This window comes from Mustelus asterias, chromosome 4, assembly GCF_964213995.1.
Source record: "Mustelus asterias chromosome 4, sMusAst1.hap1.1, whole genome shotgun sequence".
Lineage (NCBI taxonomy): Eukaryota > Metazoa > Chordata > Chondrichthyes > Carcharhiniformes > Triakidae > Mustelus > Mustelus asterias.
The window spans coordinates 43157676-43183450 of record NC_135804.1 but is presented as its reverse complement, the minus strand read 5'-3'; the positions used below and the strand labels follow the sequence as shown (position 1 = coordinate 43183450).

Sequence of the window (25775 nt, the reverse complement as noted above, 5' to 3'; positions counted from 1 at the left end):
TACCTCGCGATCCGTGCGGCCACCGACTATACAAAGGCCCTCGAGCTTCTTAAGAAGCGTTACATTAAACCGCCAAAGGAAATGCATGCTCGATACCTCTTAGCCACTCGACGACGGCAGCCCGGCGAAACGATGGAAGAATACACGAACGAGCTCCTACAGCTAGCCAGGAGCTGTAACTGCAAAGCAGTGTCGGCAGATCAGAATATGAACGACCTCGCCCGAGATGCGTTTGTGGCGGGAATCGGATCATCTTATATCCGACTCAAACTACTGGAGCAAGGTAATCTTGACCTCACTAAATCGATAGAACTGGCGGAGATGTTGGAGACGGCCTCCCAAAAGTCTAATATTGTATCCTGAAGACCACGTGGACACAACGTGGCAGGAGCAGTCGCTGATCCCTCCTCGTCCCTCGGGTTCGAAAAGCTGCGTGATGGCGTGCCCACACTCGGGCCTGACGACGGCAGCAGCTCCGGGCGGCCCGCGGTGTTACTTCTGTGGGGGAGCGAAGCATACTCGGCAACGGTGTCCCGCTAAAGCTGTGTTGTGCTCCGCCTGCGGTAAGAAGGGGCACTATTCGAAAGTTTGCCGATCTAAACATGCTTCTAGGAACAGCAGTGCAGCCTGCGATTCCTCGGAGCCCGGTTCTTCGTCGTCGGCATCGTCGAGGGTTTCGTCCACGTGCGAGGCCAGGACGACGCCATTACGGTCGACGGAGTTGGGGATGCGTGACCACCAGGGGTCGCTGAGTTTGGCGCCATCACCCACGTGCGACCTATGGGAGCGGCCATGTTGGTTGGCACCGACCGCGAACGACCAGCAGGGGTCATCCTCGTCAATCTCAGCTGCCTGCAGTGGCGCTCACAAACCAACGGTGGTGTCGATCATCCTGGACCAGGCCAAGCCTCATAGACTCGACAAGTCTATGATGGACATTCAGGTAAACAACCACCTGATTTATTGTCTGTTTGACAGCGGGAGCACTGAGAGTTTTATTCACCCAGACGCTGTGAAGCGGTGTGGCCTCCAGATCCAACCTGTCAAACAGACAATTTCTATGGCATCAAGGTCCCGGTCTGTCACCGTGCTAGGGAGTTGCGTGGTAACTTTAACGGTGCAAGGCACAGTTTACGAGCGTTTCAAGCTCCTGGTGTTGCCGCACCTTTGCGCACCAATACTCCTCGGACTAAACTTCATGGTCCACTTGAAGAGTGTAACCCTACAGTACGGTGGGCCACTCCCTCCGCTTTCAGTGGGAGAACAGCAGCTTCCAAATTGCCCAACGTGCCCCGCCTGTAGCCTCTCGACGCTGAAGATTACCACACCCTCCCTGTTCCAGAATCTTGTGCCAGGCTACAAGCCCATTGCGACTAAGAGTAGGCGTTACAGCGCTGAGGATCGGATCTTCATTCGATCTGAAGTTCAGCGGCTCCTCAAGGAAAGGATCATACAACCTAGCGCTAGTCCATGGAGAGCGCAGGTCGTGGTGGCCAAGAGTGGGAACAAACCCCGGATGGTCATTGACTATAGTCAGACCATTAATAGACACACGCAGCTGGATGCGTATCCCCTCCCGTGCATATCTGACATGGTCAATCAGATTGCGCAGTACCGGGTGTTCTCCACCATAGACCTCAAGTCTGCCTACCACCAACTCCCCATTTGCCCAGAGGACCGACAATACATGGCTTTTGAGGCGGATGGTCGCTTGTATCACTTTCTCAGGGTTCCCTTTGGTGTCACCAATGGGGTCTCGGTCTTCCAGCGTGCTATGGACCGAATGGTGGACCAGAACGGGCTGCGGGCTACCTTCCCGTACCTGGATAATGTCACCATCTGCGGCCATGACCAGCAGGACCACGACACAAATCTCCTGAATTTCCTACGCACTGCATCTCGCCTGAATCTGACCTACAACAGGGAGAAGTGTGTATTTCGTACGCGCCGTTTAGCCATCCTCGGAGACGTGGTGAAAAACGGGGTCATTGGCCCTGATCCAGACCGTATGCGTCCCCTCTTTGAACTTCCCCTGCCCACGAGTGCAAAAGCACTGAGAAGATGCTTAGGCTTCTTCTCTTATTATGCACAGTGGGTTCCCAATTACGCGGACAAAGCCCGTCCGCTCATCAAGTCCACTTCTTTTCCCCTAACACCGGAGGCTCAATTGGCCTTTGATAAACTAAAAGCCGACATCGCGAAAGCCACGATGCACGCTGTTGATGAGTCCATCCCCTTTCAGGTGGAGAGCGATGCATCTGATTTCGCCCTGGCCGCCACACTTAACCAGGTGGGCAGGCCTGTCGCCTTTTTTTCCCGCACCCTCCAAGGCCCCGAAATTCGGCATTCAGCGGTGGAAAAGGAGGCCCAGGCCATTGTGGAGGCTGTCAGGCACTGGCGCCATTACTTGGCGGGAAAATGGTTCACTCTGATCACGGACCAGCGGTCCGTGGCGTTCATGTTCAATAACACGCTGAGGGGCAAGACCAAGAACGACAAGATCTTGCGGTGGAGAACTGAACTCTCCACCTATAATTACGACATCATGTATCGTCCAGGGAAACTCAATGAGCCCTCGGATGCCCTGTCGCGTGGAACATGCGCCAGTATACAGGAGGACCGTTTGCAGGCTCTCCATAATGACCTATGCCATCCTGGGGTCACTCGGCTCTACCACTTTGTAAAAGCCCGCAATCTGCCCTACTCGGTGGAGGGTGTCAGGTCCATAACAAGAAGTTGTCGGGTATGCGCGGAATGCAAACCGCACTTTTACCGACCTGACCGGGCACAATTAGTCAAGGCCACTCGTCCCTTCGAAAGACTGAGTGTCGACTTTAAGGGCCCCCTTCCCTCAACAGATCGGAATGTGTACTTCCTCAACATCATTGATGAGTACTTGAGATTCCCTTTTGTTATTCCCTGCTCTGATACATCCGCTGCCACGGTTATCAAGGCATTCCGTGATCTTTTCACCCTGTTCGGGTACCCCAGCTACATTCACAGCAACAGGGGCTCGTCGTTCATGAGCGATGACTTCAGGCAATACCTGCTCTCATACGGGATTGCCTCTAGTAGAACCACGAGCTACAACCCTAGGGGTAACGGACAGGTGGAACGTGAGAATGCTACAGTCTGGAAGGCTGTCTTACTGGCGTTGAAGTCAAAAAGCCTTCCAGTTTCCCGTTGGCAAGAGGTGCTCCCTGATGCGCTCCATTCCATACGCTCACTCCTGTGTACGGCAACCAACACTACACCCCATGAGAGGCTGTTTTCATTCCCTCGGAAGTCTTCCTCTGGGACCTCATTACCGTCTTGGTTGACGTACTCAGGACCTGTCCTCCTGCGGCGACATGTAAGGGCCCGCAAGTCCGACCCGTTGGTCGAACAGGTCCATCTCCTCCACGCCAACCCTCAGTATGCCTATGTGGCATACCCTGACGGGCGAGAGGACACGGTCTCGATCCGAGACCTGGCGCCAGCAGGGGACGTAGAAACCCCTGTCGCTCCCATACCCCCCTGTTAGAAACCCCCCAACTATTGTTTCCCCTCCGGACACGGCGCGGGCAGCATCGGGACCATTACTTAACTCTTTTACTCCCGTGTACAGCTTGCCTGAGTCCAGAGGATGGTCGCCACTTCAGGGCGTGTCGGAACTCAACGGATTATCATCACCTCGGGGTCAACTGGCCCGTGAGACTGTGGAGGAACCGTTGGACATCGCCTTGGGGAGAAAGCCACCGCGAGTGCCTACTCCGGTGTCATCGCCGGTGTTGAGGAGGTCACAACGACGGTGCGGTCCCCCTGACCGTCTGAACTTATAGACTGATGACAAATTATTCTGTTTTTTTGTACCCCGCCGGCCTTTGTCTTCAAAGCAGGGGTGAATGTGGTGAACCATCGTTGGTTCCCACTAGATAGTACTGAGCCAGGGTCTGGCCAGTACTACAAGTATGCATATATGTTGCTGTTGGGGTTAGGGATGGGTTGTTCTACTTGTTGCTGTTGGGGTTAGGGTTGGGCTGTTACACCTTGTATTATAGTTATTATGGTACATCCCAGTCGGGCTCCGCCTCCTGGGAGAGGTATAAAGGTCACTGCTCTGTCTGGGACCCCTCAGTCTGGAATCGTGTATATTATTAGTAGCTTAGTTGTAACAGCAAATAAAAGCCTTTATTTCCTGAGCATCTCAAGCCTCATGTGTGATAATGCGCATCACTTGGCTAATAAAAGAAAGCCCACTTTATGCCTTCTTAACCACCTTATTGTCCTATCCTGCTACCTTTAAAAGCTTGTGGAAATACACTACAAGGTTCTTCTGTTCCTCCGAGTTATTCAGCATCCTCTCATTTATTCAGTATTCCCTTGTTTTGTGATACCTCCCAAAATGCATTACTTCACACTTCTTTAGATTGAATTCCATGCAGAAAGTAATTAAACTGGCAATTGGCAGTTTGGTCCCTATACAAGGTGACTGGAGGACAAGAACTAGTAAATTCTGCTATAATTGTATAGGGCTTTAGTGAGACCACTTCTGGAACATTGTGCTAAAAGCAAATTACTGCGGGTGCTGGAATCTGAAATGGTATCCGCATTAATTTGCTTTTAGCTTGGTGCTTAACTCCCTGCCACATCTCTTCCAGGAGCTCTGACGAGACTCAAAACGTTAGTTTTATTCATCCAGACTCAAAACATTAGCTTTATTCTATCTCTACAGATCCTGTCAGGCTTGCTGAGATTTTCCAGATGTGTCTGGAATACTGTGCACACTATTGGCTCAATATCGATGGAAGAATATACATTCCTGGGATAAGAGGGCTGTCGTATGATGAACAGCTGAGTAAGAAAAGTTTAGTAAGGAGTTTAGAAAAATGAGAGGAAGTATGCAAGGTACTGAAGGGGTTTGAAAGAGTAGATACTAAGGGATTGCTTTGTTTCCCTCGGCTGGGGAATCAAGGACTCAGGGCCACGGCCTGAAGATAAGGGGTCTTTTATTTAGGACTGAGATGAGGAGAAATTATTTAACTCAGAGTTGTGTATTTTTGGAATTCTCTACCCCAGAGGACTGTGGATGCTCCAATGTCCAGTGGATTCAGCATTAAAATAGACAGATATTTAGGAGGGAATTTTATGAAGGGGAATTGGGATGGTCTCAGCTGTTGGCTGGAAACCCATGTTGCCTTTTTTAAGGAAGACCCGACGAATTACAAGCTATCAGGCAACTAACAGGCCTTCCACAGAATCAGGTCCCGTGATCCGGGACGTCTTACTGAGAGCTACCAGTCAATCAGAAGCTGACAGCTCGTTTGCTCAGCAGTGCCACTGTGGAGGAGTTGACTGCTGTGGGAAATACACCCACCGAAAACCCAGGATTGCTGAACTACCCAGCCTAAAGGTCAGTGATGCTGGGATGGGCTTCGCAGGGTGTAGGGATGGGACTTGAAGGGGATTGGCAGGAAGGGCAGAGTGTGGCTCACCTTGGCCCCCTCTTCCCCAAGGCAAGATCCTGCAAACAGGCACTGAGTACCTCTGATCGAGGGATCACTCCAATGAACACCAGAAGCAGTCTGCATAGTTTTGCTGGTCACGTTCCCCACATGGCATTGTGGCGAGGCCACTGTTCTGTCTGAATTAATGCACTCCTGTTCCCCAACCAAACTCACCCCAGGACAATTCGGGATGGGCAATAAATGCTGGCCTTGCCAGCACACTTGCATCCCAAGAATGGATTTTTAAAAAAGCAGCGGGATGAATTGTATTTCCCAGAGCAATACAGTAATCATAAATGAAGATATCTGTATGAGGCTAGGCTTACAATGGTGGCCCCATCAGGAGTTTCTCTCAGTTCCTACTACATTGAGGTTTCTCCCGAACTGAATCCACTTCTGGTGTCTATTGTACACAGAGGCACAGTATTGGTGCAGGGGATGAGAGATGGCCTCTGTCATCCCTTCTCCTCACTAACCAGATTTAGTAAGAAGTCATATTGTACAGCAAGATAAATACTGGTGACCTGAAGAGTGTGGAAATTCATTTAGGTCATTTTTTTGATCAATCTCAATGTCTGCAGACAGAGACTGAAGGATCACAATGTTAAATCAGTGACTGCAGTATGGGGGATGGAAATTGGTCCAGGGATCTCCCAATCTATGGTCCAGAAATCCATAGGGCAGATCACTTATCAGTTATTTGCAGGGCTTGCAATTAAGTGAATTTTGCCTGTGGTGACACCAATCAGACTCAATGGGCACTTGGGTGTGTTTCTCTGGGTGGCTTCTCATAGATCCAAAGCGTCATTGACTGCACACATGGCAATCTATGCAACTGCATAAATGTACTTGCAGCTGGATAGCTGCTATGATGCTTTCAACATCTTGCAGTACTCTGAGCTCCTTGACATTCTTGGACCTAGAAGCAGTCTTAAAAGGTGGCTGCGGGGGAAGAAGGGACACCCCATTTAAAAAGTGCCTGATGACATCTATCAAAAATACAACCAATGAAGCCCCACAATGCAATGATGAATGTCACTTGACCACCAGATGTGTGATCAAACAAAGCCTAGTAAACAAGAACAGGGAAGATGGGCACTAACGCTGACTGGGATGGGGAGAGGCAGACAACAGTTGAGAAGGACAACATTTTTCACCACTCTATGTGGCTAAAAGTACAGCTGTACCCTTCTGGCCTGGACTGAATCCATTTCACAATGCTCCTGCTGCCAACCTCCTCAGCCACTTCCAGCCATACACCTTCTTTGAAGCAATAGCAGGTTTCGTCCTTCCTTTGCTGGGTACGAGCATCTCTCTCCACTTCCTCACAGCCCCCAGCAGCACATCAAGAGCAGTGCCCTTGAAGCTTTTGGGCATTCCACACTCACTTGCACACTTCTAAACTCTGCCAATCTTCAGATTTACTTTTTGAATGCTGGAGTCGTGGGTTCTCATCATGTCTGCTGCCACACAATCAACCCAAAACCAGAAGGAAAATGATAAAAGAGATGGCGGTGGTAAAATTCTATCGACAATCCTTACTGAACATACCTGTGGTTTTCCACGTGAAAGTGGAGCCCCCAGCACCCTCCCTCTCCGCTCCCTGGTCCCAATACACCTCAAGAGTTAAACATGCACTAAATGCTCATGATGTAAATAAGATTTGTCTGACTTGTCAAAGGATGCCTCAGCTTGTGGGCTATGTGAGTTGGATCCTGGTGACCAGAGGAACTACTGTTATCCACATTGGATGTCTATGACATTCTGTTGCATAAGGAGTTGAATGGCAGTGATCTGCCACAAACATAATCAAAGTAAATTAAGAAGCAATGAATCAGCATGTTGTGTGTCTGAAATGGTTTAGCTTAATATAAAGAATGTATACATTTGTGCATATTTGGACAAGTGCTGCAGACTTCATCAGGCTTTTGCTTTTACATCAACAGTTGGGTGAAAACCTGCTTCACGACAGATTCAAATGCACTGGGTATCTCTCAGGTTGACCTCTAATAAGCCACCAAATAGCATAGCCGAGCACTGATATAAAGTGTTGTGATATTTAGATAAGAATTAATGAGGAGCCTCACATGTAGCTGTTTGGGTTACAATGTAGAAGCAAATCTTTGAAAAGTACTTAAGTTGGAACAAAATACAAGCTTGTCTTTCTTTCATTTAAAGCTGTACAGCATAAGCCATGGGAACAGGAGAGCTCAAAGGCGAAATATCATTCTCATCTTTATTGGTTTTGGACAATTTCTTCTCCAACTGAGCATCTGTCAGCTCAGTTTCAATGATCAAATACAGTTTATTTTTCTGGTGCTTCACCCTCCACTGGAACTTTTGACAGAAATCACACAAGGATCTGATTGAGGGAAATACAACAGAAACAATGGGCATGGTTGTTACTGCCTCTTCATACAGTATGGGGAGTCCAACATGAAGTTCAACATTAAAATATGAAAAGCAAGTGACAGAGCAACAAAGCAAATGGCAAGCACTTCAGAAAATATTGCAACTAAAGCTACCTATTAGGGGATAGTCCTACATGATGCAGGAAGGGAAAGCTAGATGGTCCTCACCAATATCGGTGGCATGGTAGCACAGTGGTTAGTACTGCTGCCTCACAGCGCCAAGGACCCAGGTCCAATTCCTGGCTTGAGTCACTGTCTGTGTGCAGTCTGCATGTTATCCCGTGTCTGCATCGGTTTCCTCCGGGTGCTCTGGTTTTCTCACACAGTCCGAAAAATGTGCTGGTTAGGTGCATTGGCCATGCTAAATTCTCCCTCAGTGTACCCGAACAGGCGCCGGAGTGTGGCGACTAGGGGATTTTCACTTTATTGCAGTGTTAATGTAAGCCCACTTGTGACAATAATAAATAAATGTCTTTGAAAATGTGTTTCTTCTAGTTGGTTTTTAATTTCTTCATGTTTTGTAGCATATGATGAATGCTTGACAAAAAACTGGTCTTGAGCATTTCCTTCACTAAGAATGCACCTCCTATTTGCTGACCTATCAACACTACAGCACTGTTGACATCTGGGAAGAAGCCTGCAGTCCAAACTATTCTGTTCCCTCAGATGAACGGATGTAGGCAAGAAGCCTCATTGGAGTAAACATATAGGGAAGGAACAGAGGTGCTAAGAAATAGATTAAAATAATAAAATTAATGAAAACCTGTCTGCTAAAACCGCAAAACTGCACCAGGATTTGGCACAGAAGGACAGCTTAAGTAAAACTGATGTACATCGCTGACTGCAAGTGCAGACAGGCAAATAGATCAGTATCTTTTGTAATCAATTCAGCTTGTCAAACATGTAGACAACTTCAACTCATTCGTCTTAGGTTGATGAAAACTAAAAGTAAGCAAAGACATGTACAAAAGCATTCTTAAAACAGCTCTGCCCTACAATATTAAGATATAATTTGAACCATTTCCCAAGTTTGTCTGATCTCAGATTTATGTCAGAGGGGATTAACCCTTACTACACCACAGAAATGTTCTGCAACATTTCAAAGATCAGAAATTGCCAGATATTCAGTTCAGTAATTGATATGATGTTTCCAAAGCAGAAAGGAAGGATACAAGTACTCAATTTATTACTCTGACAAATAAAGATATATAAATAGTTCTGAAGTACATGGACAGGCAAGTTGCTTTTGCTTTGTATCTGTGGGATGATCAGTGTTTCATTTAAAAAGTCTTGTCTTTATCCTTCCAGATAGTAAACTAGAAATCATTAATAATATATTGCTTGTGATGGGCTCATTATACTGATTTACTGTTGGAGCAATTTTCCAGCGTAGTTTTGTGAACAACATTGTTTTAAAGGCTTAAAGACAAAAACATGTTCCAGCATATGGGAAATTAAACAATTTACATGCTGCTCTCTGTAACTCAATTTATTTTCATTCTTCTTACAGCAGCTTGCATTATTTAACGTTACCATTGAAATTTTCTGTGCTGTAGGTTGCAAAGAATGTCAAAGAATTCAAAGGGTTAATGTATTTGTCAGGAATGAGAACAGGCCCGTTATTATATATTTTAACTTGTTGGTCCTAAATCAAAATTGTATTTTATTTTCATGGACAGCTTGGTTATGGTGGGTGGGTTTTTGGTAAATAAACTGGCTTTCCATAATAGGTCCTGAAATTCCATAGGTACAGCATCTTAAAACTGGAAACCTTGGGTGTGAGGTTGTGCCCCAGATTTCAATTCTTGCTGAATTCCAGGTGGGGCAGTTTGGGTCAAGCCAGGTTGGATGGAGCCAAAGGTCGCTTGGAGCACAGGAATAGACTGGCGCGCAAGAGGCAAAGGAGATAACCATTCAAGCACCACACCGTGTCAATCTAGCTGAATTGTACTGGCCAGTTTTTAAAAATCTTACTTGATTAAAATTGATGTATGACACATCTTGGTTTCTGGACAACTATAGTCAGATTTACGACAGTGTAATTGTACTAGATTAACTGCGACATTTTCTCTTTGTGTCCCAAGGACAAGGTCCAAAGATGAGCAGGTTAGGTGGATTTGCCATGGTAAATTGTTCCTTGGTGTCAAGGGGATTAGTGGGGTAAATACGTGGGGTTACAGGGATAGGGCCTAGGTGGGATTGTTGCCGGTGCAGGCTCAATGAGCCGAATGACCTCCTTCAGCACCATAGGGATTCTATGATTTTGACTCCAGCAAGATTGCGAATGGTTCAGTACATGTCTAATACATATAGCTAGAATTGTTTAACTGAGTACATCAGCCATGTTAACACCCAAATCTGATATTTCAGAAGTTTGAAATTCTGTTAGCAGTTCCTTTAAGTGCACACTGCATTTGTGTAGTAACTGCAGACATGCATCCCATGCACCACGCCATGATTATTCTGATTGCATGGCCCAGAAAGAAATATGGGGTTACATTTACTGCAGCTGATGCTGGTGCTAAGGGAAGTAGCTCAAAAGTGACTGAAATGTAATCAAGGGTTAAGCATGTCAATGATAAATAAATGCATAAGACAGAAAATTCAAAAAGAGCAGATCATTACAGCAGGTAAATCCACTTGGAGATATTAATGTGGAAAGAGTCAACTCAAGAAAAAGATCATGCGAATATAAGAAGACAATTAAGATGAAAACGAAGAGAAAGAGAGAGAGAGAGATTTAAAAAAAAGATATCTTGTGGTCATATTACTTTGAAAGATTGCTGAAACATAAATAGAACAAGGGTTTAATAAACATGAAATGAGTCGCTTGCTGTGGTTTTGTCAGGCAATGTCAATTATGACCAAAAGGAAGACAGGCAACTTGTGCTTGATCCTCCAGCAATATCATACTCCGCCAGCAATCGGCAAGTGTGTAGAAGTTGCCAAGGTATAACTTTTAGGTTCTACTGTTGGGAAATACTTGTCTCCCACTTGTCATGCCCCAAAATGAGGCACCTGAGATAGAAAACTGTGCAGTGTGCTGATGGGGGTAAATAGGGATGAATGAAGGAGTAGAGAGGTGAAGATGTTTGTGGGCACAAACACTCTTCTACCATTTCAACAGAATCATATTACTGCAAAGCTTGTTTCATCACAATACCAAGTTTACTTTTAAAAAGGAAAAACAGAGGGTAATAGAACTTCCTAAATGTAGTCAAGGCCACACATGAAAGGTGAGCTTTTTACTCGGCTACCATTCTGATATATGGGACGAGTCCTATATTTCAAAAATAATATTCTACTCCTCCATATCAGAGGAATATTGGAAGGGTTGTGGCTAATAATACACAGATGATAAAGAAAGTAAAAAACATTCTTTAGAGTACACAACATAGCTCTCACTGTTGGCAGCAAGAATGTCCACCTTTCCAGTACGAAGTAGTACGGAAATGTCCTGGAAATGAAGCAATAGTAGTAGACAACATGGGTACCTCCCCATTAACTGGCTTGAGATGATCACCATTGCCCTCCCTGCCTCTTGCACCTCACTCAAAATAAACCATTTAAATGATACTGCTCCTCCATGTTGTTCCTCCTAATGTGCATAGTTGTTTGTATTAAACTGCATCTGCCATGTGTTCGTCCATTTTAACAGACTCAATAGGTCTGAATTTTTCACCCATCAGGTGAACGCTCTGGCGTGCCCAGAAGCAGGCACGGAACACACTCTTAGCTCTGAGCGGCCTGGAGTGTGATTTCACACTGGCTGACCAATTAATGGCCGAGAAAAGCTGAGCGCTGCCAGTGAGGGCAGGCACTGAGAAAAGCGGGCTGGCGCACCCAATGTGCTCCCTTTATGGGAAGAGTCACTGCAGTCAACTGGTGTTTAAATCATTTAAGTTGGCTTCTTGATTGCTGGTGGGCACACCTCTGACTCTCAGGGGTGCCTGCCGACCAAAATATTGCATGAGTGCGCAATGACATCGGGTTGTGCGCCCGACATCCTCTTCTGCGATTTCAAGCTCTTCAGGTCGGGTGCGTGCCCTAACTTTAGATATAAAATTCTGGCCTATATGCACCTTTTAAACAAAAGTGCAGATTGCATCTGTCTCAGGATTACCATTGATTACATGCATTTGACAAGATGCCTTTTTCATTTATACAGAATCTTGGCAATGAGTACTGTGGTTACAAAATTAGGTCAGTGTCATGAGCGACTCGCTTTCTGAATGTCCAAAGCCTTTCTACCACCTATAAGGAACAAGCTAAGAGTGTGATGGAATACTCTCCACATGCCTAGATGAGTGCAGCTCCAACAACACTCAAGAAACCCGACCCCATCCTGGACAAGGCAGTCTGCTTGATTGGCAGCCTAATTTCTCCTTAGACATTCATTCTCTCCATCACTAAAGCACAGCTTGTATGCCATCTACAAGATGCAGGGCAGAAACTTTCCAAGGCTCTTTTGACAGCACTTTCCAAACTCATGAGCTCTAACCCTAGAAGGACAAAGGCAGCAAGAGCATCGCAACACCAATACCTTCAAGTTCCCCTCCAAGTCACACACTATCCTGATTTGGAAATATATTGCCACCTTTTCTTCATCAAACATTGGGTTAAATTCCTGGAACTCCTTCCTCAACAGCACTGTGGGAGTAGTTACACCACACAGACTACAGTGGTTCAAGAAAGCAGCTTAATACCTCTTTCTCAAGGGCAATTAGGGGTGGAAAATAAATACTGGTCTTGAAAACCCATGATTGCATGAATTAAAACAAATATATGAACACTGCACACTGCCTGAATCAGGTAAATATTCAACTCTTTAGTTGAAAATAATCACTTTTTGTTGTCTGATCTTACCTTTCACAAAATAAAATTCAAACAATTACATTCGCAACTCAATAACAAACAAGAAAAACTGGTCCAGTCACGGTGGCACAGTGGTTAGCACTGCTGTCTCACAGTGCCATGGACCCGGGTTCAATTCCCGGCTTGGGTCACTGTCTGTGTGGAGTTTGCATGTTCTCCCCATGTCTGCGTGCTCCAGTTTCCTCCCACAGTCCAAAGATGTGCGGGTTAGGTGGATTGGCCATGCTAAATTGCCCCTTAGTGTCAGGGGGACTAGCTAGGGTAAATGCATGGGGTTAGGGGGATAGGGCCTGGGTGGGATTGTGGTTGGTACAGACCCGATGGGCCAAATGGCCTCCTTCTGCAGTGCAGGATTCTATGATTCAAACAAGGTGTAATCCATCTGATTTGGATCAAGAGCAAGTCATTTCCAACAATCAGTATCACAGCTTTAAACAGCATTAGCAAGATTCCATGAGCTCAAAACATATATTGATGCTGATAATACTGTTAGTTGTTCCTTTTCCTCCCCAGAACTCTTCTTGAAATAAATGTGGCAGAATGCCAGGGGGCTGGGCGGAGGAAGGAAAATACATTTTATTCTTTGCTGGAGTTAAATGTACAAGGAATTATAGTGCATGATGAGCACGGCAATGAGGAAATATGATAATAGTCGGGAAATCTATTAACTGCCATTGGCATCTTTTCCTCCCACATTTACCTGCAGACACGAGCTGATTCCTCAGAAGTGAAATAATTTCTTCCAAGTCAAACGGGAGAGGCATATCAGGGTCCCCACTGCACCAGTGAGGACGACATTCTGGCTGCTCATCAACTGGTAGACTATTGGCAAGTCTGGACTGACACCTGGAACAAAAACACAAGAGTTGTCAAAAGTACAAAGTTGAAGCAATTTCATCGATATAACCAGATCAAAACAAATTACATCAGGACCCGAGTTAAAGTCAAAAGAAACTTAAAAATAATTGCTTATTAAAGCAATTAAATCATGAAACACAATCTAAAATATAAGGGAGATAAATCCTTAATCTTTATAAGTAACAAACTCTTAAGCTAGTTTTGAATTCATTGACAATATTTGCCAACTGTTAGTGTAAGTCAAGCATGTCGTTGGAAAACAAAGGGCATATTGTTGCACAATCCCCTGAAGCAAATTTGGCTTATATTGTCTCATACGTGTTGTAATTTTCTCGTCAGTTTCATTAAGTTGGAGAGTAAATACTGTTTTAACTTGTAACTTTTGACTTTGTCTGGGTCTTCAGTAAATTGCTTAATCTGACAGGAAAGATCTTTATTCAATTGTAAGACATTTGTCTTACATGAAATATACTAGATCTACATTAACATGTCAGATTTATTAAAAGTAATGTTGAAAACAGTACAGCTCAAAAATGTACTTTGTGACTTGATAACCTAAGATGAAAGCCCACTACAAAACAGATCTTCAAAGCTTGCTCATTAGAATGCAAAAGATGTGGTGCATTTCTTTTAATCACAGATTGCGATACTGCGAAAGCCCCAGCTGTAGTACTGTAATCTCCACAGCATCAGAGATTAGAAGTCAATTTACTTCAGTCTACTGAACATCGTGAATTAAATCTCACATTCCTTGCTCCTTTATGACAACTAGATGTCTTTGAAAAAAAAATTAACACACAAATATGAATTAGTCAATATTTGAATTGTCATGAATAACTGGGTTTTAAAACAGATGAATTATAGAACTGGAGTGTTACTAATATAGCTGTATAAACAGATGCATATTTAATACTATATATACATTTAAAGTGATTAGACAGTCAAAGTGTGTCTAATTGCTTCACAAACAACTACACTATTTAGTCTGACAGAACATTACATGGTGAGGACAGTATTAACATATAACATACCAATATATCTTCAGTAGCCTACATCATTTCAGGATAATAGCATCTGTTAACATGCACTAAGCACTATTATGTAGCACATCACTTCATAAATAATAAGATTATCTGACCTCAGGGCCTTGAAAAGAGTAATGCGTTTAAATGTTCTCATTATTTATTTAAAACAAGAATTAAGGGAACAAAAGCTATGTAGGACAGCTCAGTTACTATAAATGACTAAGTGCATAGGATAAGTAAAATTCCAATTAAAACACTTTCATGTCTCTCGATAAAAATAGGAGCTTCATACCAATTATTTTGTCATTTTTAAATTTACTTTTTAAATCAGAGTTGAAGCATTGTTAAAGGAATCTTAGGGATGGATACAATGCTTACAACACTATAATTAGTCAGTTTTGTTAAGGTGTGGGTTAATTAAGGGTTTCTGAGCAGTCAATAGAAGGTTAATGTAAAAGTCAAGGGACAAAATGCCTTTCAGCTCAGCATCACTCTGCACTAAATGACTTCAACATTGAGCTTGGTCTTCAAGATCAATAGTTTTTCATAGCAAAGCCATTCATGTGACTTTTAAAGCTGTGCTATCTTTTTCAGTTGAGCTGTATTTCAAGATTGTTACAAATTCAGCTCCGCACAACAAAAATTGTTCTAATTATGTATTTTTAACGAAAACAGCTGCAGCCTTTCTTGTTATAAAGTCATTTTCCAGTTGCTTTGAGAAAAAAGGATGTCTGATAAGTATAATGTATTGCTTGAATGCTCACTCAGAGGTGAAGCTAATGGAACTGAGTGGAACCTTAAAACAGTCTGACAAAAAAAGCACAGAACACTTGTCTGATAGAAGTTAAATGCTGGGTAATACTTGTAAGGACAGATCTTCATAAACGGTGCTGTGGGCCACTCTTAGGTAAAATGCTAAAATGATGCCAGACACATCACTAGAATACTGATGGCTAAATGTTTGAAAGATCCAGCCAAACTTTAGAGAAAGATAAAGTTGAGGTGGATTCTGGCACATTGAAAATATAATGGCAGTGTGCCAATTACATCATAGCAGAATATGTGGGGATATACAATTCTTTTTATGTACAGCAGGAAATCACAGTGCTATTTCTTAATAAGATGAGTGCAATCTCAGTTACATTTAAAGATGCAGAACTACAACATTAGCCATGCTTTACGTCCTGTGTCAGACAGAGCCTGGTGCAGCACCTCAGTACAGGCACATTCCTTTACTTAGTCTCAGTAAAGTCTCTGACTCCATTGAAGCAACAGCGGGAGATTACACTGACATTTTAAATACAGTGAAAACACTCTGCCCAGCTGATGAGTAAGCTGCTTAATGTTTAAGCCTATACCAACCGCAAGAGGCAGACTGGCACTGGCGATGGTATAATCTTAGTGGTGGTCATCATGTTATGATTCGACTGCACACTATTTATAATGAAGCTAACAAAAGAAACACTTAGGAATGAGATGGAATGGCAATAATAGGTTTTGTATAATACGGTCATCATCTGTCCTCAATGTGGCAAGACACTACATATGCAGTCAATTACTGGCTAAAAAAACAAGTACTCTCAAACACACACACCAATCACTTAAGAAGGGGTCTTGCCCTCACCGTCGCTTTATAAAACCAAACATTTACAACTTCTGATCAACTTTAACTTCCTTCTGTTTTCCTTTCCCATTAATTAATGTTGACTTTAAAAAAAAATGCTTAAACAGTTAGGAGCACTGGGGGACTTGGCCAGTAGGAATTACTGAGCTCAGCAGTGTGAGAGAATTGAATTAATTTTAGCCAAGATACAGATGCTAACTGAGCATACTTCAGCGATCTTATATTTCTAATAGTGTACATGTTATTCCAGTTCATTTGTACTGTCAGGGTCAATAAATCCTACAAGTTAGTATCCCTAATGGGGTTACGAGCATTCACTGTTCAAGCAGCACTTAGGGGTGAAATTCTTCTCTTAATGAAAAATTGGGCAATGCCTGTTTTCTTCACAATTAATGACCCCCTAATGAAGTTGCAGGAATGTGCACCTTTAACATGTGCAATTTCTGAGAATGTGATTTCGTTAGCAGCTGCTAATTATGGAGCTGAGAAACAGGATTTCTCCTGTTTTTGGTTAAAAAGCAATTTCATCCCTCCATGTTATATTTAAAGCAAAGAGATAGAAAATAAATTAAAAAGGGTGTTAAAGTTAACACTAATCCTTTACAATCAGTTAGAATAGTGCCAAAACAGTGTACCAAATAAGACATGTTGCAAGTAATGAAGCAAAAAAAAACATGCAGGAGGACTTGGACAACATTCAGGTTAGGGCTGATAAATAACAAGTAACATTCATGCTACACAAGTACCAGGCATGACCATATCTTTTCATTACCGTCACTGAATCCCCAACTATCACATCTTGGGGACTACTATTGACCAGAAACTGAAGTGTAAGAGAATAGTCTTCACTTGCCTGGAAGTGCAGCTCCAACAATACTCAAGAAGCTTGGCACCATCCAGGAGAAAGTAGCCTGCTCGATTGATATCCCATTCACCACCTTAAACATTTAATCCCTCCACCACTGACATACAGTGGCAGCAATGTCTATCATCTACAAGATGCAATCCAGGAACTTAACAAGACTCCTTAGAATCATAGAAACCCCACCCAGGCCCTACCCTCTTATCCCTACACATTTACCCGCTAATCCCTCTAACCTACGCATCTCAGGATACTAAGGGGCAATTTTAGCATGGCCAATCAACCTAACCCGCACATCTTTGGACTGTGGGAGGAAACCGGAGCACCCGGAGGAAACCCACGCAGACACGAGGAGAATGTGCAAATTCCACACAGACAGTGACCCAAGCCGAGAATTGAACCCAGATCCCTGGAGCTGTGAAGCAGCAGTGCTAACCACTGTGCTACTGTGCCGCCCACTTCTTGGACCTTGGACAGCACTTTCTAAATCTGTGACCTCTAATATCTAGAAGGACAAAGGCAGCAAATACACAGAACATCCTGTGAAAGATTAAAAGGAAATAAATGAGGATTTAAATCTAACCTGGCATTTATTTGATCTGATTAGTATAATCAGAGAATCATAGAATCCCTAATGCAGAAGAGGCCATTCGGCCCATCAAGTCTGTACCGATTCTCTTGACAGGGTATCTTACCCTTGCCCTCTCCTCTGCCCTATCCCCATGATCTTACGCATTTACTCCGCTAATCCACCTAACCTACATATTTTAGGACACTATGGGGCAATTCAGCATGGCTAATCCACCTAACCTGCCCATCTTTGGACTGTTAATGTGTTGTGTGCCTCAATGACTTGCTTTTTAATTTTAACTTGCTGTGTCCAAGTTTGTTGTAACTTGATAATCATGGACTACCTTGGAATGATCAGATTCAAGCTGCAAGGATCCATTAGAATGGCAAGTCTTCATCTATAACGTATTCTTTCAACTGGTGCCTGCACTCACAGGGAAAGTGAAGTGTAAATGAATTTGTAAACAAGATAAACTGTCTTCACCGAAACAAATACATTAATCATGGCACATTTAATTGAAATGATTACACTAGGTTATTGGTTTGCCTAGACATTCTAACTGAGGATACGGCGCTCTCTGGATAAATAAACCCACTACACATGGCCGATAATGTATCCCTTTCTGTTGCCCTTTGAAAAATGCTAATATAAGTGGAATTAAAATTAAACTAGTAAGTAGAATAAAAATAATGGCCTGGATTCTCTGATCCTGCTGCAGTGAATGGAGATCTGGGTGAGCGCCAAATTCTCTGCTCTTTCTGGCCGCGGTGGCGGGCGTGTACGACATTGGAGAATTCCAGCCAAGATGTCCTATATCAGACACAATAGAAATGCATCTTATATCTGCCATAAAATATTTTACTGTTACATCATTGCTTAAGTTGGTCACGAATGAGCAAAACTGCAAAATCAGGCTGCTGCTATTGTATAAATGGGAAGAGAGCACAGGGCTGCAGGTGAGCTTTTCTTTAACTAATCTTTCTTCTTTTGCCCTTGCAATGCAAGTTCATATCTCCTTACTTTCAACTTCACTTTGAAAAGGTCCTTTTCTTTTCTCAACTTTTGTTGATTGTTTTCTTCTGTCGCTTATCAATGTGTCACTTCCCTTACCTTTCGTGAATGTCTGTTCTTCTTGCATTTTTTTCCCAAATAATCTTGTGTAAGTTATCACATTGACACTTGTACCTCAACAGGGCGATTCAGTCTGCATTAGATTTTTTCATGGTCATTTGCTTGGGTCTCAGTGAAGAGAAAGTACTTAAATCCCCAGTGCTCTATACCTGGATTCTCAAGCCAAATTTCAAACAATGGGACCAAACATATGACATGAAAAGCTGACAATGTGGAGCTGTTTGCAACAAAGTAAGGCAGATTATTGGCTGTTCTTATAAAGATATTTAAAAAGGTGAAACGATGGGACAGGGTAGAGAGTAACACAATTTCCAATGGATGAGTAGCTGAGAATAACAAGACATTGATAAAAGGTAAAGTGACAGATTTACATCGGAAGACTGTAAGGGAAATTTGTTTACACAGTGGGTTGCAAGGCTGTGGAATGCACTGTTGGAGTTAATGATTTAAGTAACAGCTATGCCCTATTTAAGAATAGGTTAGGTGACTGAACGAAGGGCAGTTAGCAGGAGAAACGGATATTGGAAAATGGTAAATACGTGGAATTAGGGCTCATGATCGTGTGGAGGGTAAATACCAACACAGCTCAGTTGAGCTGAATTGCGTGGTTCCATGCTGTAATTTTTATGACAACACATTTCCTCAATTACAACAGTAACTATATATTTTAAAAGTACATCAGGAGCAGACTGGAGGAAAACCATTTATCCACAACCTCTTCACATTGAAAGAGGCTGTAATGGAGATTGTGGCCTGGGAAATGCTAGGAGTGATGCAACCTCCTTCCACAGTTTATTTGACCGACACTGAAATACCTTGTTCTGTGCACAGAGCGTGACAAATTGGTCCTGATTTGAGCTCACAATTGTTTTCTCTCTCTGTTTACACTTGCCATTAACTGCTCACCTTTTCCTATTTCCATCTTCCCATTTTACATTAGACAGAAATAGAGGGTGCTCTTGGATTAGAAGAAGTTAATGGCAGCTTTCTAGATTGCACTTGAACCTTACTGTTGTAGACACCAGCTAAGAAGCTGGTGCTTGCGTAGTTTAGAGAGTCATGTAAAAGGGTTTACACTGGGAGATTCAAGGAGCATGAGGGAAAGGGCGGGGAGGGGGGGTAATACGATGGTCCACATACAAATGAATTGGAGGGTATCAGTGATGACTTTCGGGGCACAACTTACAGAAGAAGACCGATGGTGTGCAAGACAAGCTACTCAATGCATGAGACTATCTGCTAGTAAGCCTGCACACAATGTTAGGAGTTTGCAAGAGTCCAACTACAGCGGTTGAAGTCAGCTGATCACCACCTTCTATAGCCAGCGAAGCCCACATCCCTTGAATGAATAAAAATAAACTTCAACTTGTGTGGAGCTTCCAAAGAGATGCAAAGACAATGCAGTTTATCCTGGAGCATGTTCTATGAACACTGTAGCTGGGGTGACAGTGCTCGAGCCTCTGGTGACAACTCTGCCATCTTAGGTCAAGGTTCTAGTATCTCCTCTTTCAAAGCACAAAGCAAGAGGTTTTGGGAAGCGAGTTCCAAAGCATAATTATACTCCTGAGTATTGTTCTTACACAGAGCAATATGAGTGCTCCGATGGAATCCCATCACAATGACACTGGCACTTAGTAGTAAGGTCTGGTACACAAAGGGTTAATGTGGGTCTGAGTAAGTATCTCACACAAACAGTGATGTAAGAAGACACATCACCCAGAGCCAGGGTAAATCTAAAGATGGGTAAAGACCTAGACTGGATTCATATCTGTATCCCCACTGTAAATATAATACATAAGTTATGAGTTGTTAATAAAGACATGCTGTTAAAATACAATAGACTATGACAGAGTAGGACTCAGACTGCATTGCATCTGAAGCAAGACTCTCCATCAAGGCAGCATTGGGATTAACACCCTCATCCTCACAAGAATGCTGTGAAATTAAGAAAAATAATATTTTCAATGGATTCGGCACTGAACCTAACTCCCAAATGAAACTATAAATGCTGAGAAAACTCAGAAGAACCAGGGAGCAAACAAGAAAAGGTAAAAGTTTAACTCAAGCAGAAGATCCCTTTGCATCCTCCTTTTAAAGTTTCAGCTTCAGCTAGCACAGCTCGCAGCCTGGAAGGATGATTTTTTTTTTTACTTCTAGTCCTGAGAAGCCCTTTCAAGTCATTCAGGCAGAAGTGCTGTTTGAAAGCAACCGTCACCATACTCTGAGTTTCAACAAGTAGCTCCCAAGTCCAGCAAAAAAAAAAATTGATTTTGTCCATTCCGGATTCCTCGCAACCCATCCAAGTTCGTAAACTGCAAGCCAGTGGTTATTTTCCAAGAGTCCTGACTTGTAACGTGATACCAATGAATGAGCTGAGTTGGTAGTCAGCCAACCTGCACCACCATTGCGGTCACTTCTTCTTCAGGCAGCAATGCGCTGCCACCATTTTGAAAAACCCGCCAAAAGTACCAGTAAGCGCTGGAAGATCATTTGTTCTGCAGTAACCAGCAATGCCATCTTGGAAGCTTGAAACTTCTTAAAGCTGTACCCACATTTTTACATTGTCATCAAACCAGCAGACAAAGGAGGGGCCATCGTCATACTGAACAGAACGGATTACTGCAAAGAAGTGTACCGACAACTGGACAACGAGGAACACTACAGACAGTTACCCATAGATCCGACCAAAGAACACACCCGTCAACTCAACACTCTGATCAAGACCTTTGATCCGGACCTTCAAAACACCCTCCGTGCTCTCATCCCACGTACTCAACGCGTTGGAGATCTCTACTGCCTCCCAAAAATACACAAAGCAAACACACCCGACCGTCCCATCGTTTCAGGAAACGGAACCCTGTGCGAGAACCTCTCCGGCTATGTCGAGGGCATCTTGAAACCCATTGTACAAAGAACCCCCAGCTTTTGTCGCGACACTACGGACTTCCTACAGAAACTCAACACACATGGAGCAGTTGAACCAGGAGCACTCCTCGTCACAATGGATGTCTCGGCACTCTACACCAGCATCCCCCACGATGATGGCATTGCTGCAACGGCCTCAGTACTCAATGCCGTCAACTGCCAGTTTCCAGATGCAATTTTACAACTCATCCGCTTCATCCTGGACCACAATATCTTCACCTTCAACAACCAGTTCTTCATCCAGACACACGGAACAGCCATGGGGACAAAATTCGCACCTCAATATGCCAACATCTTCATGCACAGGTTCGAACAAGACATCTTCACCGCACAGGACCTTCAACTGATGCTATACACTAGATACATCGATGACATTTTCTTCCTTTGGAGTCATGGTGAGCAATCACTGAAACAACTATATGATGACATCAACAAGTTCCATCCCACCATCAGACTCACCATGGACTACTCTCCGGAATCGGCTGCATTCTTGGACACAAGCATCTCCATTAAGGACGGTCACCTCAGCACCTCACTGTACCGCAAGCCCACGGATAACCTCATGATGCTCCACTTCTCCAGCTTCCACCCTAAACACGTAAAAGAAGCCATCCCCTACGGACAAGCCCTCCGAGTACACAGGATCTGCTCGGATGAGGAGGATCGCAACAGACACCTCCAGACGCTGAAAGATGCCCTCATAAGAACAGGATATGGCGCTTGACTCATCGATCAACAGTTCCGACGCGCCACAGCGAAAAACCGCACCGACCTCCTCAGAAGACAAACACGGGACACGGTGGACAGAGTACCCTTCGCCGTCCAGTACTTCCCCGGAGCGGAGAAGCTACGGCATCTCTTCCGGAGCCTTCAACATGTCATTGATGAAGACGAACATCTCGCCAAGGCCATCCCCACACCCCCACTCCTTGCCTTCAAACAACCACGCAACCTCAAACAGACCATTGTCCGCAGCAAACTACCCAGCCTTCAGGAGAACAGTGACCACGACACCACACAACCCTGCCACAGCAACCTCTGCAAGACGTGCCGGATCATCGACACGGATGCCATCATCTCACGTGAGAACACCATCTACCAGGTACACGGTACCTACTCTTGCAACTCGGCCAACGTTGTCTACCTGATACGCTGCAAGAAAGGATGCCCCGAGGCATGGTACATTGGGGAAATCATGCAGACGCTACGACAACGGATGAATGAACACCGCTCGACAATCACCAGGCAAGACTGTTCTCTTCCTGTGGGGGAGCACTTCAGCAGTCACGGGCATTCAACCTTGGATCTTCAGGTAAGCGTTCTCCAAGGCGGCCTTCACGACACACGACAGCGCAGAGTCGCTGAGCAGAAACTGATAGCCAAGTTCTGCACACATGAGGACGGCCTAAACCGGGATGTTGGATTTATGTCACATTATCAGTAACCCCCACAGCTTGCCTCCTGGACTTGCAGAATTTCACTAGCTGTTCTGTCTGGAGACAATACACATCTCTTTAACCTGTGTTGAATGCTCCCTCCACCCACATTGTCTGTACCTTTAAGACCTGGCTGGCTGCAGAGATTTGCATTCTAATCAGTATTCTGTAATTTGATTTCTGTGTCTGTGCACTGTTGGAGAACAGATATCCACTCCATCTGACGAAGGAGCTGTGCTCCGAAAGCTTATGGTATTTGCTACCAAATAAACCTGTTGGACTTTAACCTGGTGTTGTGAGACTTCTTACTGTGCCCACATCTTTCAACAGCAATAAAAACAGATTGCAGTTTCACATTTCCAGCTCTATTGGGATTCACCAATAGACGAGTTCAACCACAGAACTGCAGTCACTGGAGGAAGAAGATTTTTAAGAAACAGCACTGTTGCAAATCTAAATAAACAAATCAGTGGCAGATCAAGTTAGTACACTTCTTTACTCGATTGGGCCAACAGCAAGTATCATTGCACGACAGGTGAATCTTCTGTGAAATTTGATAATGCTTTGAAATCTTTCGGCGTCTACTTCAACTTGTGATCCGATAAAATACTGGGGAGAATTAAAGTCCAGCCCCCTGGGGAAACTGTTGATTCCTTCATTAATGATGTCTGTAGCGTGACAGAAGGAAGGGAATTTGGTGATTTAAAGTCTGAGCAGAATCATGATGGGTGTTGCAGATGATTCACTCCATGACCCTCTTACAAGCTCAAGATGACCTTACCAAGGACAAGGCTATCCAGCTAATTAGATTGTCTGAGCTATGTGAACAACACAGGACCGTCCCAAGGGGAGAGAACACTTCATGGGGAAGAAACCAAACTTCAGGCCACCATATCAAGTCATAAGAACAGAGAAATTACCCAAATCAGGGAAAGCAACCCTTGAATTGTCCATCAGAGCGACCTCGCCTGTACTACAGTGTGGCCTCACAGGAGAGATCTGTGTCCTGCAACTACCGCCTGATGCTTCCACTGTAACAGACAGGGACATTTGGTAAACGGTGCAAGTCAAAACCCCAGCACTGCACAGACATCCCAAAAGTCATCCGTGAGGTCTGAGATTGATGACCCAGAAAACATATAGCCAGTCTTCTTGCGGAAATCAGCGAATTCAGTTATTTATTTGGAATGCTGTTCTCCTGGTAAAAAGCCATCTAACAAATTTTAAACAGGTTCAGGTGCCAGGGTGACAGTACTATCAGACGAGGCAAAATGGCTTTAAGGCCTTTGGATTTAAATAGCAGGTACTCTAGCCTATGGAATAAGAGAGTCCGACTCCCATGAGTAAGACCTCAGCATGACCTTTGAACCACTGGGGCACGGTGACAAACATATCTTTGAGCTGATGTGTGTCATCCGTGTCAGCCTTTCTCTCTTCTAAGCAGAGAAGCCTGCACACCCCTCAATCTCCTCCAGAAGGCAGAAGATGTCAAGACTACCACCGTCATTAGCCAGCCAGAACAGTATGATCCTGGGTCCTCAAACACTAAAGAGTATTCAGATCAGATTTCACGTGCGATCTCTCTTCTCTTTTTCCTGAGCAGGTTTGTGCATCATCATTCCATGTCCTGGAATGTTGCCAATGGTCAGGCCAACCTACCGTACACAAGATTAACATAGCATCTCTGGTGGAAGTGGTGTCAGAGAAGGATCAACAGTATGAGGAGCCTCTACCTCCAACGAGATGGTGGTATCATTGGTAGATCTACCAACCACTGTGCACACACAGCAACTTGCAGCCAGTGTGCCAAAGTCACAGGGATGCTGCCCTCTGGTAGCAGTTGCACACCATCAACAATGAAATGCAGGGGTGAGAGTGCTATGCCATCTTCTTCTTGCCACAGGAAAACTCTCTCTCAGTCTCAGAGAGTTTCCAAATAGCCTAAATGGAAAAGAAAGAAGAAAAGATACCGCCAAGTAGAAGAATAATACCATTTTCCTCCACCCTCAAGAAACGATCAAGAGTAACAATAACCATGCAACATCTAACCAGCCAGACGTGGTTTGACATCAAGCAATGAAAGAAACATGAAACCAAACCCAAACACCAGTCCAACTTAAAAGCTAATGACAAGAACAAGCAACACCAGAACCTACTATTCTCCTGACAGAATGACAAACAAGATATGGAAGAGTTAATAGGCCTCCAGGCTGCCTGAAACTCTAACTTCAAGGACGGAAAGGGGGGGATGGGGTAGTGCTAATGTTGTTAATGTTAATAATGTAATAGCAAAAAGCTTAGAATAGCATTATGGTTATAACAAGACTCATAACAATGTAAGACTTGGAAGTAAACTAAAGTAACTCTGTTTCCATGGGAGAAAGACTTGGGGGAGGTGTAGTAGTAGGATCTGGTACATAAAATTTTAATGTGGACACAGTGGTGACCCAGAGCCAGGGTCAATCTAGAGATGGATAGAGATGGGTAAAGACGTTGGCTAGAGTAAGCTTCATATCTGCAATCTCTACTGTTAAAATGTACATGTATATTATTAATTAAAACTAGCTGTTA

The 25775-nt window shown here is 44.0% G+C and overlaps 1 protein-coding gene across 5 annotated transcripts in view; it reads right to left on the bottom strand.

The window, feature by feature from the left end:
- Window positions 1-25775, bottom strand: part of fto (FTO alpha-ketoglutarate dependent dioxygenase) — a 439188-nt gene that overhangs the window by 75231 nt on the left and 338182 nt on the right. For 4 of the 5 annotated variants that reach the window (XM_078210887.1, XM_078210889.1, XM_078210893.1 and 1 more), the window contains one exon: window positions 13473-13618. In XM_078210887.1, coding sequence (XP_078067013.1) covers window positions 13473-13618 — 146 coding nt within the window. Of the gene's footprint in view, window positions 1-7697; window positions 7849-13472; window positions 13619-25775 lie in introns of those variants that run through there. The other variant, XM_078210888.1, reaches the window with a different exon arrangement.